Source organism: Crocodylus siamensis, chromosome 1, assembly GCF_052110815.1.
Source record: "Crocodylus siamensis isolate JL-2025a chromosome 1, ASM5211081v1, whole genome shotgun sequence".
NCBI lineage: Eukaryota > Metazoa > Chordata > Crocodylia > Crocodylidae > Crocodylus > Crocodylus siamensis.
The window spans coordinates 226,264,053-226,279,650 of NC_143395.1; the positions used below are offsets into that span (position 1 = coordinate 226,264,053).

Here is a 15,598-nt window from a genome sequence, read left to right on the forward strand (position 1 = left end):
ACTACAAGAAGTCCACCTCCTTCCTCCGCTCCATGCACAGCATTGCACCCCTCTTGTATATGCATGACTTGGGCATCTCCATTCCCTCCTGCTCTGCTGCTCTGCACCCAGCGGAGAGGTGGGGGGTGTGGAAGCCACAGGACAGCAGGGAAGCCCAGCAAACTAGGCTGGTGCGGCAAGAGCAACAGCATAGCAGGGTGCAGTGCCAGCCATGCCTGGGGCCCATTTCCACATGCTTAACCCTTCAGGGAGTCATGTGCAACCTGCGGGCCACCAGTTGGGAAGCCCTGTACTACAGCACTATACATCTGCTCTGTTTTTCTGATTGTTTCACTTATTGAATTAATTCAGCTCTCCAGATGGCTTGTTTGCAGATGCTTTCCAGAGGGGTTTGGATAATTGAGGATATCCTGTAGCTAGATTAAGCTACAATCACACCTTCATTTTGCTGTGTAGACATGTTCTTAAACTACCATCACAGATGGCAGCCTTGTTAGCAGTTTTAGGACATTAAGGATTGAACAGACGATGCAGATTGAGTCTGTTTTCATCCTGAGATGTGGTCTTTCCATAGGAGATTGGAGCCACATGGGGAAGATTGGGTAGTTTTACATGTGCAGATCATACTGCATCTTTGTTGTGAATATAGGACTCTGTCCTCATAGCTGTCAATCTAGTGACTTTCACCAGCATTAGATTCATACTAAAAATCAAAATCTCTGGTTAAGCATTACTCATAATCATTCTTTTCTTCTTCCCTGCCAACCCAAGACCTTTTTTGTTATCCTCTTCTAAATGACAGCCAAGAAAGGCTGGATTCTTCCCTTTGTGCTGAAATAACGATTGATAAAGACATATCTCCTTTTAATAAACCCCATACCAGGTGAAATCGGGTCACAGCTTCCTGAAATCCAAGCTGCACTTCTGGAGCTAAAGCATCCCAGAACTGTTTATAAATGTAAATCCTGAAAGTCGAGAATAAACCGGTGCAATCCACTGCTTTTTCATGTTGTTGATCTTATCAGTGGCATTTATAATTAGATTGCACCCCCACCCCTGCATTTTTCTGAAGTATCTAATTCAGGAAAATAATAATCCTCCTAAAACTGGATAATGGAAAGAGCAGATAGTGAATAATTGTTCCTTTTTATGATTTGGATAAACTCACAAAAGTTAGTGGGAGAGCTTAAATACATGAAATGTAAATTTTATTCATAACACTTGGAAAAATATTTGAAAAAACCCCATAACTATTCAGTGCTTATAATGCCATTTATAATATGGCTTAACCTTTTAAGAAGGAAAAAGTAGGATTTTCAAGAACCTCATCATTATGGCTATCAAGTAGATCTATAACAGTAGTGCTCTTTACTTTGAAAAGAGAATTTAGAGAGTGGGTAAAGTCTAATGATTGCTGTAAGTAGTATTTAAGTACACTTACCATGTACTGATCACACTAGAGCAGCACTAACTTTTAACTCTTTTCTTTTTAGGAACAGTATGAATTGTATTGTGAAATGGGATCCACTTTCCAGCTTTGTAAAATCTGTGCAGAAAATGATAAAGATGTGAAGATCGAACCTTGTGGACATCTCATGTGCACTTCTTGTCTCACAGCATGGCAGGTATGGTCATAGTTAAATCTGTAGACGATAAGTATGGCTTACCTTATTATGGTCTTTGTAGTTTGCCGTTTACCATTTGTGTTCATCTTTTGCTTGCTTTCAGTGATGTCATTGTCTAGGATACTGTTTTTAAAAGATAAAACTGATACTCTTTATGGGCTTAATCCTTACACGTGGAAAGGTTACACAGGAGTCCTTAGGATCTGTGCCATGTTTACTAGTGGCTGCATTTGCTGACTCCTACTAATTGTAAGCCATTGCAAATGCAAGATCCAAAGAGGAGAAGATGAATACTGGTCAGGTGGTTTCCACTCAGCAAAGGGAAATATGAGGCCAGGTGGCAGCTGAATGTTGTATTAGTGACAGTGTGAAGTTTTATGATGTATGAGGTGTTTTTTGTAAGGTTCCCTTCTGAGCCATTTTCTTAAATAAAAAAGGACAAAATGCCGTGGATAGCATTGTCAGGTGTCCCAATTGCTGATCATGCACCCTTATTGCCACCTGATCACGGCTGGCCAAAAAACCCCCAAACAAACAAACTTGTAATCTCTTAATGATTAGTGTCTGGGTCACAAAGTAAAATCCCACCTGTCATAGTGTTTTATTACTGGGAGTCTGTTGGGCTTAATGCCAGTGAAGGCTTACCCCATTCTCTCACTTACAGAAGTTAAAGTGCTAGCAAAAGTGTGAGAATTCCAGGTGACACAACTTGGGGAAGTTTTATCCAGCACCTACATCAGTTGTCTGGAAAAAGAGGACAGTTGTTTTTACATCAGCATGTGCCCTGAATAATCAATTTGGCTTTAAAAATGAGAAGTGGAAAGGAGGGTCATTCCTCATTCAAGATCAGTAGAGCTCAAATTTTTAGAGCCATGGGCCAGGTGCTTGCAACCCAGCTGCACCACAGGCCACCACCCTCCTCTTACAGAAGGGAAGGTAGGAAGAGGTGGCTGCCAAAGTCGGATGTGGGATGAGTTGGGGAGGATAGAAAAATAGAATTTATCTCCATCTAGGGGAGGGGAGAGTAAAACAGTACCTACCATAGGGGAGTTCTCAAATACCATTTGAGTTGGTCTAGTAAAAGATATCAGATTTACTCAAAGAACCTTGTAGCTACAATGGGGCATACTTTTCAGATGCACCTGCAAAGAAAGAAGGAAGAATCAAAAGAGAAGTGCTAATTATAGACTGATATTTACACCAGCATGACCCCATTAACTTCCCTGCAGAGTCTTCTGGTTTACCCCAGCCTGAGATCAACACACAACCTGCTATTTTTGTCATTCTTAGCTGAAGGGTAGTTGATAGCAAGCTAACTCAGTAAAAAGGTAGCCCCTGGGTTTCTCTTCCATCATTAGTAAAGCTGAGCAAAACTCAGGATTTTCCGTTTGGAGGGAAATAGCATCTTTTTTTAATTTTGTTTTGGTTTGAATGAAACAAAATTTTGCAAAAGTTACAAAGGAGAAATTCTAGAAAACTGTTTCAGAAACACTGACACCGGGGGGCTTCTGCAGTGAAGTATTCTCTGCCCAGGCTTCGCCCTTGCTCAGAGTTTCTCCTATTGAGTATCTGATTCACTGAACAGCTGCAGGGTGTGGGGGACTGTATTTCATTTCAGAAACAACCTGTGATTATGGGATTATCGGTTTCATTGAGCAGCTGTTTGGGATCCCTCTGGTTAGAGCCAAGACTTTTAGGCCCCCAGCTCTGTGGCAAAGAGCCTGGAAGTGCTGGCATGGCTTGCTACCCTAGAGCCATGCACAGGCCCTGAAAATGCCAGGTGCCTTGACTTGGGCCGTCTGCCAGGAATACAGGCTGGGTTTGTGGGGGAGGTAGTTTGCAGGGAGGGGCCAGCATTATGTTGGATCTGCCACAGGTTCGTGAAACCCACAGTATTTCAGGCTCAATGAATTAGTATCTCCCAACCATCTCCAGCAACTCCATTTTTAGTTTCATCAAACTTCCCTTGCAAATTTAACTTTTGTATAATTAATGAGGATGAAGAAACATACTGTAGCAATGTCAGTTGTTACTGGCCGCTGGTGGGTTAGTGTTTAATTGCTGTCATAATGGCTCATTAGACATGCCTCAGGAGAGGTTTCCAGTTCTTTTTTTCCCTTGTAGTGAAACATCTGTGTTACTTAATAAATTGAATAAGCAACTTCAAATCTGAATAGAATGCTAAACATGATACAAGATAATTTACCTTTGTGGAGGTCAGTTTGCAACAGTCTTTCACTCTTTCAATTTAGTTTACTACTTTTTCATAAGACAACAGGAAAAGTGTAGCGTTTTTACCCATGAGTCTTCCCCTCCTCACCTCCCCCCATATAAATGTGTTCTGTGTAAAAGTATGTGTATAAACGTGTGTAATTCTTGCTGCCCCTAGTTTAGGATCTGCTTAATTTTTTTTAAGTAGTGTTTTAAACAGCATAGCTGCAAACATGCATATACAGATGGATGCATCTTGGGATGGAGGTTTATCCATGTAGAGACCTCTTTCTTTTTCACTTCACACTAGAGTTCTTATTGCTTGAAGCATGCACATCTCTCCTTTGGGCAATTTATTTTTGTGTTACTAGACATATTTGAGAGAGCTTGGTGTTTTGGGAAAGGTGGTGATAAATTGAGAGTCCCAGAATGGGGAAAAGCACAGGCAAAATGAAGACCTCCTTGTAATGCCCTTTCAGTAGATCCAAATTTATTCCAATAAGCTACTTCTAACATTGTGCAAAGAACTCTGAGGACAGATTTCTGTAGACTTTATAATGGAAACCATTCCTTGGCCATGCAGTTCTATGGGTTCTCTTCTCATGTGTTGAACAATGATGTCAATTGTCGTGATTTTCTTTTGTGCTTTTGAGATGTCCACTATGAAGCAGATTAGTTTCATTTATTTCACATGGGCAATCCATATTCAATGCGGACTGAGATGAACTCAACCCAGTGATTTACAAGTCAGTGTGCTGTGCATCTCTGTTTTCTGAGCTGATTTCTTTCTTTGGAATGCCATTTTTGCTTGTGTTGGTGTTATATCAAATAAATGTTCTTAACTAACTGCTTTTTAAGCTCTTCAAAAAATTTTTTTATTTTGTGGCTTAGGTTTTTCTACTGTTGTTGGTTGTAGTCCAAAAATGTGCAATTTTGATTTTTAGGGCATGCATATATATGTATGTAACTACCTGAAAACTCATGATTAATCCCATTGAATTCATTGAGACTATTTGTGACTAAAGGACCTATACCTATAAGCTTAAACACCTCCCTTAATGGAGGTATATGTGCTGAATTTATAACTGTTGTGTACATGAATATCAACATTATCCATTTTTAATACTAATTTTTTGCTTAAGTTCACCAGTAGTGTTCACCTGGGATTACTTACTGCTGTAGCTTATTAATGTCTTTCTCCTATAATCATTTGCTGAAGAGTTTGACTTGAAGTTGCCCCTTGAATAGTTGGAGTATTTAGTATAAACTGTTTTCCACTACTGAATTTGGTAGATGGTGGAGAAACCTGGCTAGTAGTTACACTGCTAGTTGCCTTAAAATAAAATGTCAATCCAGTTAATCAAGAATTGTATGGGGGGATACTGTCTCAAAAAATGTGAGTCAATATATTTTAATTGAGTATGAAAGAATAACTGTCTTTACAATTTCACTCAGTTTTAGGTAACTAGTTTCTTTTCTTGTTTCCTAAAGTTAAAACTAATGTTTAGTATCTTCACCTACAAACTTAAATACAGTGTGAAGATTGCAAAAGGAAATGCTAGAGAAAATAATGGTAGGCATGAGACAGCACCACTTATTGTCTGCCCTAGAGGCTCAGTCCATTGATTAGACTATAAAGCATTAGTCAGGGTAGTAAGCTTGACATACCTAGGCAACAGTAAAGCAATTGTCAGATAAAATAAGGACTGTTCTTCTGTCCTGTAAAACACTGAATGGAGTTTGCTTGAGATTTCAGGATAGTTCTCCTTGGTTACAAGTTACTATTAACAACTTACTTTTGACTAACTCTCTGATAAACTAAGTGATGTCATGTCTGACATGATTTGTAAATTTAAATTAGATTTATTTTAACCTCAGATCGGACTTCTTAAAATGCAGTAGCGGTCACACATGTATAATGCCTGTCAGTGCAGGGTTGTTTTTTTTTCCAATAATTCTTGCTACTTCTCTTGAAGATGTGATCTGGTTTAGACTGTTATTAAAGGACCATTCCTTTTACTTTTATCATCAATGGAGTCATGTGATTACTCAGGTAAGGTGAGTAAAATCTGCCTCTTGGAAAGCCATCTGGCAAGCTGTCTTGCAGTACTTATACGTGTATTATCAAATAAAATGATGTGATGCAGCCAAATCATGCATAAGAAGTTGTTGATTTCATTTTCTGTAGAAATAACAAATGGAAAATCTGCTGTTCCTTTGATTGTTAGCAATGCTACCAGACATTACCAAGAATTGCTTTTTAGATGCTCTTGTATATGTCTGTAAACAGTTATTGAAACGTGAATCTAAAAGACAAAATGTAGGCCTCTTGTCTTTATAATTCTTATTTTGAGATACCAATCTATTATTTTGATTTGTTTAAAATTTAATAGTTAAAATTAATTTGTAATCGAGACTTTTTAAAAGATAATAAGTTTATTCTTAAATGTATATTGTGTTCTATAAGGGACCTTATTTTAGACGAGAAATGGCGTCTAAAGATTTTTGGGGGTTTTTGTACAGGAGTCTGATGGGCAGGGATGCCCTTTCTGCCGCTGTGAAATCAAAGGAACTGAACCAATAATCGTGGATCCTTTTGATCCAAGGGATGAAAACTCAAGGTGTTGCAGTATTATCGATAGTTTTGGTATGCCTATGCTGGATTTGGATGATGAGGATGACAGAGAAGAATCCTTAATGATGAATCGCTTGGCTTCAGTGCGAAAGGTAATTATTCAAGCATTGCATACTACCAAATGAGAACTGTATACTTGTCAGCTTGCTGTAACGAGTGAGGTACACTTCGACATCCCAAGTTCTGGAGCTATTTGAACAGGTCAGAAAAACACCACATACCTTCATCAAAACAGTAGAATGCTCATATCCCTGAGCATCTGTCGGTTCCTTTTCTGTGTTTGCCTATAATGCCTTTTGTTTATCTGTAATATCTAACACCCTCCCAAACCTCTTGTGTGAAAAGTAGTTTTTATCAGTCTCTACTGAAACACTGCCTGCAGCTGGAAATCCAGTCATCTCACGTCTCTGGAGTCTTTCTCTTACTAAAAAATTCTTAATTCTGTAGCACCATCAGTTTATGGTGCTCATTGTTATGACAAAGTGAAATGCAACAGATTTTTAGCAATAATTAGTTGATTGCAAGAACACAGAACCTGAAATGCTCTTAATATAGGGTGAGGGGTGGGGTTGCAGGTACTGCTTGTCTTTGGGACATGGGTTGAAAATGGGTGTGATCACTTACCTCATGGCACAGGGGCTGGACACAAGAATCTCTGCTATAGCATGATAATAAAAAACAAGCCGTCAACTGGATTAATTTATATATCCCATGCTCAGCTTCTGTCAGTCAGTTGTTTTGAAACTGTCTTAAAAAGCTTTCCAGTTGGTTTTCAGTATTGCATCATAACTCTCATTTTGCATTCAACTAAAGACAGCCACTAATCATTTGGGCCTTGCAAACTACAAGCATTGCCTCTTCCAGGTGATTGCGGCATCTCCCCCTTGTTTGCCTGGAATTGAAAGTGCAGAACTCTAGAGTGAGTCAGATGAGTTTCAGCTCTCTACTCCTGAGCTGGAGGGTGCTGCCTTACAACTGTTATAATTTCCTTACCCAGGAAACTCTTGTGGAACACCTTACAGGTTTCCACAGAGACATTTGGAGTGCTCTTCAACAAGTTTGCCTTTTTCTTTTCTAATCCTCTCATGTTCAGTTTTCCTTGTTGGACAGTGTTCCTTTTAAGCCTATTATGCAAGATAGTTTTCTATATGGATATTCTTCATTTTGCCTGTTCTTGTTATTCCGAGTGTTTTTATTATGCATTTGCTGCTGTATGATATCTATATTGCACAGTGTCACTTGAGTTATTAGTGATGTAAAGATGAGATGGCAAAATCATTCTTTTTTGGCTTTTAGCCACTGGAAAATCAAAGCAGCTGCAGTCACAGATCAGGTGGAAGCACTGAGTTGAGCATCAACAACACACTCATATGATGCTACAAAGAACTTGCCACGATGTCCTATAGCATGTTTAAACAGGTTGAAGTAATGGCATTAAATTCTTCAAGGCACAAAAACAAAGCCCTTTGGGGAAGAAGTACAAATGCTTCCAAAACTTGCTTTGTCCTATGAAAGAATGAGTAGAATAAGTATGGCCACTCCCATGTGAGATTATCATTGTCATAAGGTATGGCAAATAAGTAACATCTAATGAGCTGCTGTAGCAAAGACTGCAGAAAGATTCAGTAAAATTACCATGTCCACCATACCCTACCTGTCCCCTATAGAATCGTAATTCTTGAACTTTTCCAAAACGTACTGATCTTTAGATCACATTAGAGTGAAATTAAATGGGAGAATGGTGTCAGAGCCTTCATTCAGTGTGACCCAAGACTAAGATATGTCTCTCAGAAGATATGCAGTGGGGCAGCTCAATCACTACTTACAACATTCATCTTCACCTTAGTATTTTGTTGCTCTAACTGAGCTTTTCTAATCTCTTCCTTTTCTCCATCTTCTTTAAATCCATGCCATGAAGTTTGCTTTATAAATCTGTATGATAAAAGATTAGGTAAACATTAAACAAAATTCTGTCTTGTTATATTTAAAATAATATCCCTGTTAAGATATTTAAAGACTGTCTTTATTACTCCTTAATCTTTATCACTCCATTGTTCCAATGAGTTGAGAGTAATCTGCCATGCTGTCTTGTACAAGATAAGGCTTGATGACTTGCATGTTGGTTTGGGCAGGGTGGGAGGAAAATTTAGCTCAAAATGCATAGTGAGTTTTTGTGGGGAGCTAATAATTTATATCTATGAAGCTAAGACAGTTGTTTCATCTGAGTAAATATGTTATCTTTATAGTATACCACAGGGAAGGCACCAGCAATATTATAACTCCATGCATATTTAAATAGCTCATATCAGTGCACTGCAGGAACATTTTCTGCTGCTAAACTATGTGAAAACTTACCTTGTCTGAGGAATTCTGCAGTTCTCTGGAATTAATTTTATAGCTGTCTCCCTGCACCAAAAAAAAAACTGGCTTTGATTCACAACATTGTCCTCAGATTACTTACGAGAAGTCAGTGAAACTGAGAGCTGCTATTTGTCATGGCCAGTCTCATTCCATAGGATGAGTAAGCATGTGCTTAATGAGTCACAACTGAAAGGACCTGGTTTCTCAAAAATCTAATGTAGAGGTTTGGGGTTTTTTCTTCTCCTTGAATTGATAACATCTCTGTTTTGGGCAGTATAAAATCAGTCTTAATTATGATGCTGTTTATCATATTATCTGATTATAAGTTGATTCTACATACATATCAACCCCAGATTTTCAGGTTTAGGTAAAATAGCTTTTTCCCTGATTTATAAGTTGGTAACTACAAATAAACACTTTGAATTACTGTTGCCCATAATAAAATCCTACAGCAGATCAAATAACTAAGGAAAGGGCCCAAAAGTACTAAAAATACTACATAACATAAAATTAAAAGCTGACTTGGAAAAAAAAAGTCAAGCTTGGGAAGTAGGGTGGGAGGGGACTGATCGTGTGTATAAGTAGAATGTGATATTTATGGTTCTACTTGGGAGAAGGAATGAGGGAGGGAGACTTACAGTCAGAACAATGCAGTATATGCTTAAGTGGCATAATACTTGGTTTCAGCTTGGTGCATGCAATATAAAAAAGAACATATTTGCCAAAAATTGGAGCAATTATCTAAACCAGGGCTATCCACTTCTTGGCCCATAAGGGGTTAAATGGGTTCCTGTCTGGACACTATTCTCCCCATTTACAGGGTCATTACCTCAGCTGGTGAAAAAATACTTAAGGACCTTGGTTTTTTTTTTTTTTTTAAGTCTGCAAAGCTCCGTGAAAATTATGGAGCTGCATAAAAATTGTAAAGATTAACTTTTTCTAAAAATTGCTTCTTTCCTCCCTGATACAACTCTGACTGCTATCATAAAAAGTCAAGGACTTAAGATTCAAATTGCACCCTTTGAAAAATGTAATAATAAAAAATAAAATAAAAAGAAAATCAGTAGAGTTACTTCATGTGGCAGAGTACAGTTGAGGTACTCGCCACTCCATGTGAGCCGCAGCAGGCTGGAGAAGTCCTGCAAGGAGGTCAGTCAGGAGACAAACCCCATAGCAGTCATTTTAAGGGGGAAAGCATGTGGCAGAGCACCAATGGCATACTCTCAAGTTAAGGGGTGTTACAGCTTTGTGAGCAGCAGGGAAAGCCTCTCTCCCTCTTTGAAGGGCAGCCTCCCACCTAATTACTGTATTAATTATTTAACAACAAGGCATGGCAGGCAAGTAAGGCAGGCAGCTTGCGCAAAGACAAGTGGGTGGCCAGGCCAAAGACTGCGATCAGGCCTGGGAGTTTGCCCCCTGTCACACTTCAGCACTCCAGTGCCTTTCTGATATAGCATAAGGAAAAGGGGACACTTGTTTTTCATATACTGCAGTTTAGCTGACTTGCACATCATTTTCAAAACTTTAAAAAGTTTTAAAAAAAAAATTAAATACATATGTCTGGTAGGCTGGCATATCTGCCAACGTCTTATTTTATATGGCTCTTTATTTTTACTTCCCCTTCCCCCTACCCTTTCTCTTTTCTTTCCTGAGTCCTCAGAGAAAATAGTACAATCTGTGCCATCTGCCTTTTCGCAATTACATTTCAGTTACGTCAAGATGGAGGCTTTGACTTTTATTGCTTCTTGTATTCAAATTTACATGATCACCAGTTACAAGCCAGTTAAGATTAAAGGTGAAGTTCACTGTTTTAGTGGTTCTTTTGCCAGGCTAAAAAGTCAGAGGGAAATGCTTGGTTACCAAGTTAGTCTCAAACCTGAAAGGTTAGATTTTAATAGGTTTTTTAAAATGCATAATAATTTGTATATGATAAAAGTGTGTTTGTGTAAATGATGCATTTTGTTGGTCTGACAGAGAAAGAACAAATAGGCAATTCTGTTTACGCAGAGTTATTATGTTGTGTTAAGCCCTCCTACAACCCTGAAGTTGTTTCAGACCATATTAATATTTCTAAGTCAGTCACATTTAAGAAAAAAGGACTTACTCTACATAGCTATATTTCTACTTGAGTTAATAAAAGAGTACCCCCTCCTCCCCCCCCCCCAAAAAAAAAAAAAAAAAACACCAACAAAATTTCAGGATCCTCAGATATCTGTGATTAGTTTAGTAGAGCTTTGCTTAGCTTTCTGGAAATGTTAGTTCAGTCATACAGGTATTGTTGAGTCCCTTAGCAGTATACTGGGAATCCCCACAACTATACTAGAGCAGTCACTTTTCAGGCAGGGGGGGAGGAAAACAAATCCTTGGGTCTTACTGGGCTTTGAAAATAAGCCATCTATAGCACTTGGGTCAGAAAGAGGTACAGTCAATAATAACAGCATGTTTGTCGTCTTCTTTATCTGCTAGGGAAATCAACATCACAGTTTGCTGATAATTGACAAATCTAACTGGAAAGCACAATTTTGATCTACTTCAACCTCAGAAAGCACTCTGCACCACAATTGCAAATTAAGTCACAGCTGCCTTACTTTGGCAGCATTCATGCTGTCCTGATGAAGTACATATTTCTCTAAAGGAGTGTGTTCTTTTCCTTAATAGCATCTTTATTACAGAGGTGTATACTGCAGCAGGACTTCTGTGTGGTGTGTTGTGCCTGCCTGATGTCATCACGAGCTATTGTTTTTGTACTGGTTTGTCTACTAATTACTTGCTGTTTTATCTGTTATTCTTTAACTAGTCTGATTACTCTTCCTGTTATTTGCACTGACTAGTGAACACAGAAATACGAAGCAGCATACATAATGTAAGCAGCGCATAAATTAATTTAAGACCTTCACATTTACTCCTAAGTAAACAAGGCATTTTTTAAAGGGCTAAGCTATCCTCCTACATCAGGGGCAGACAAAATACAGCCTGCGGGCCAGATCCAGCCTGCCAGGCAATTTCATCTAGCCCATGGGCACCGACCAATTAATTGTACCCCGACTTGTCTACGCACCTCGCTCACACCCTTGTGTGTGTCAGGTTCTCAGCCCAGCCAGCATGCACAGCTTCCAAGCAGGACTGATGCTGTAGCTGCCAAGGGACTTGCTCCGCTTTCCCAGCAGCTCCTCCTGCTGTCCCTGCTGTAGCACTCACTCCGGGCAGTAGGTAGGGAAGTGGTGGCAGGCTTCTACAGTTGGGGATGGTGGGGAAAAGCTACAGCTGGGCAGGAGTGTGGGGTTGGGGCTGGCAGGAGTATGCAGCCCAGGGCCATACCCAGCGGGGTGGCAGGAGCACAGAGCTTGGGTAGGTAGGGTGTGTGTATGTGGGGTGTGAAGGAGGGTGGGGGAGGGTATAAGGACCCCCATGCACACTCTCTCTCCATAGCACACAGCCCCACTGGTGGTAGTGGCAGCAGGAGGTGGCAGACCCTCAGGGTGCTTATGGCCCACACAGGTGTTGCCATCTGATGACGCAGGGCTCCAGCCAGTTCCAGGAGCTGCACGTGGTGGCAAGGAGCAGAGCTAGACCAACGTGCCTTTTGTCACTGGGGGCTCCCTGCGACTCAAGTGCATCTCCTGGTACTCATGCACCACTGGGAGGCAGCCACGTGTGATGGAGCTGCAGGTGAGTCCCAGGGAGCCCCACACAGTAGAGGTAGGCCAGCCTGGTTCCATTCCTTGCTGCCATGTGCCACTCCTGGAACTGGTTGGAGCCATAGGCCATCAGGCGGCTGTGCCTCTGTGGGCCTGAGAACCCACAACCAGCTGCTGCTGCTGGCAGTGGTGGGGGCTCTGCACCGGGGCAGGGTCCCTACACCCTGCCCCCCACCCCCAGTTATACATACATCCCCACAACATAGTCTACAGCCACGCACACCCACACAAAAATATACCCCTCCCACACACACGTAAGACTTTTTTGAGCTATTATGCAATTACCCCTATATACACTACACAAACACAAATAAATCAGGATAGAAATACTTTTTGAAATAAAATTAAACTGTTATAGTAGATGTTTGACTTAATGGTATGATTTCTTTTTTTTTCTGGTTCCAAGATGGCAACCCCATCCCATAAGTACTTCTGGCAGCAGAGCTCAGGGATTGGGCATGGGACTTCTGGTCCCAAGGTGGCTACTGTGGGGGGCACCTGTCAAGGGGTGGGGCTACTATTGAGGCCCTCAGTAACTCACCAAAATGCATTAAGTGACCCTCCAGCCAAAATAATTGGTCACCCCTGTCCTAGGTCATCCATTCTCTCATTATATGATAGAGGTCATAACCAAAATTGTGGATCTAAATATTGCAAAGTATATGGATAGCTGCATATGGATATACAAGTTGTTTTACACCTAGCTGAAATGTGATGGTCTCCGTGGTGGAATGACACTGTTAAACATCAAAGAGCATCATAGGAGGATAGGGAGAGAACACTTTGAATATAATGGTGAAATTTGGCTACATGTACCATGGACCTCTTTAAAGACTCCTCCAAAAGCACATTCTTATTTTCCTTAGCACCATGCTGTGACATTTGATTTAGTGCTGCCTTGTCGAGTAGTGTAACCACTTTTGCAACATCTGGATTTTCCTTGTGGGTCACTGCCCAACTATTGGTCAACCCCTGCTCCATTCAGTTTCAGGTTTGTTCATATTATAGGCATGTGGTGAGTGTCAACAGTGACAGTTTCAGATAGGTTGCGTAATTATTTGGCTGTTTCCAACCAGGAAACAGAAGTAAAAATTGAGGTGCTTTAGCAGCTTTAATAGAACAAAGAAAAAACCTCAGTTATATGAGGTACCAGCAGTGGCTTATGGAGGTAGAAGCAGTATTATGCTGGAACAGGCAAATAACCTTATGGGTTAAAAGGCAACCAGATGGAAAAAACATCTTGAATTCTGAAGATAGTTAAGTGTTAGGCTGATGAGTCAAGAAAAAGAGTGAGAAATAAAAAATGAAATTTTTAAAAAAAAAATTAGACACCAGAACAAATCTGTGCCATAATGTAATTATTTTAAGATGGTGCATGAAGAAAACAAGTCTGTACTTATCAAAAATAATTTGCTGTACTCAAGAGATTTGTTATGCACATGCCAAATCTGTCTAGGCATTTTTAATATTGCTCATCACCTGGAGATCACCATATTTTTGCTTGGAAAAAAAGTAAAAGCTTATTCATCTGAAGTAATTTAAACATATATACTCTGTGTGCAGCTCTGAAAACTAGCTCTACAAATGGTCTGTATTTCCCTTTCTCTCCCCCCCTTTCCTCTCCATACCTAAATCAAATGTGCTTGATGTACAGGGTCTTATTCCTGTCCATCTCTTCCACCCAGCCTCTCTCCCCCACACTATTGGAAACTAAGATCTGAAGAATCAAGCTGAGCTGTTATTTCTTTGTCACATACCATCACACCAAATTGAGTGGTTAGTGATGCTTATATGGTTATCTTCAAACTGGATTTATACAAGTTTCACTGTTGGAAACTTAAACAGAATTGTTTACTGCAGCTAACTAGAAAAATGGGCTGCCGTTCACTCCCACTGATCTGTGGTGGCTTTTGCAGGGCTCATGAAGCATTATCTTAACTGATCTGGGGTCTGAGTAACCGGATGTGACTTCCCTGTATAAAACCTGCTGCAAAGCCAGAATCTGCCCATTATTGCTTGATGAGCCCCTTTTCACCTTTTTATAGTTCATGTGAGCATGAATGCATTTAAGCAATGTGTGCAATAAGCCTTTTTTCCCCTTAAAAATTCTCTCTAATGATTTTCCTGCTGCAGCTTTTCTAGTGGTAGCAGAATTCTAATATTGTCTGGCTCTGGGCTGTTTATCAGTTATGTTGTCTAACACTTGCCCAGAGGGGTTAAAACATCCCCAGTTTCCTGTGTGGACAAGCAAAGCAGATACACCATGGACAGTGACCCAGTACTGGGTCACAAGAGTCACAAATGCATATCCTGTTTCAGACCTGCCAGTCAGTGACAGATCTAGCCCTGGTTGAATTTGGGCTAAATCCATGCCAGTTTCAAATATATCTGTATAGGATATGCCTGTCACATGGTTTGACTGATAAGTCCTTCAAGTGATATCCCACTGTGTCCTGTGCCAGCAGCTCGCATCACTTCACTGACCTCAGCTGTTCTGGGGTCTGAATAACTAGATATAATTTCCCTTTATAAAACCTGCTGCAAAGGCAGAGTCTGTCTATTGTTGCTTGATTGCTTGAAGGATCAAGGCCTTCTCTTGGAACCCTTCTTTACATTTTATCTTTTCTGCTTCACTACTACTCCACTGTGCCTTCATGAAGAAGTCTGCCATGGTCCACTATTCTAGCCGTTAGAGCTACAGTGAGGCAAGTAATTACCTTCCTAAGGCTTTTCCCTCCAGGGTAGAAAATGGGAAGGTACAGCAAAGGTCCTTAGATAAAGTCTTCCAATCAGTGTGCCCAAGACATAATGTACTATTGCTGCTGCTGCCCCTGGTTGCAGTCAGGGGGGAAAGTCTAGAACATCAGATGTGGCTACAGTGTGCAGGCTGACAAAGCAGTATCATTTTACCTAAGGCATGGAAAGACAAAACTGGTTATACCAAGTGAAAAAGAGGGAGACTTTCTTTGCTTCAGGTGAATCCACTTCACCATTTACCATGAGTTACAGAAGACAGATAAATTAAACCACAATAATTTACCACCTATTTCCTTCAGGGGGTACATCAT

The 15,598-nt window shown here is 40.3% G+C and overlaps 1 protein-coding gene across 1 annotated transcript in view; it reads left to right on the top strand.

Moving 5' to 3' along the window:
• Nucleotides 1-15,598, top strand: part of CBLB (Cbl proto-oncogene B) — a 175,440-nt gene that overhangs the window by 117,946 nt on the left and 41,896 nt on the right. Inside the window, exons 9-10 of the mRNA XM_090058252.1 lie at nucleotides 1,494-1,625; nucleotides 6,360-6,563. Coding sequence (XP_089914378.1) covers nucleotides 1,494-1,625; nucleotides 6,360-6,563 — 336 coding nt within the window. The remainder of the gene's footprint in view (nucleotides 1-1,493; nucleotides 1,626-6,359; nucleotides 6,564-15,598) is intronic.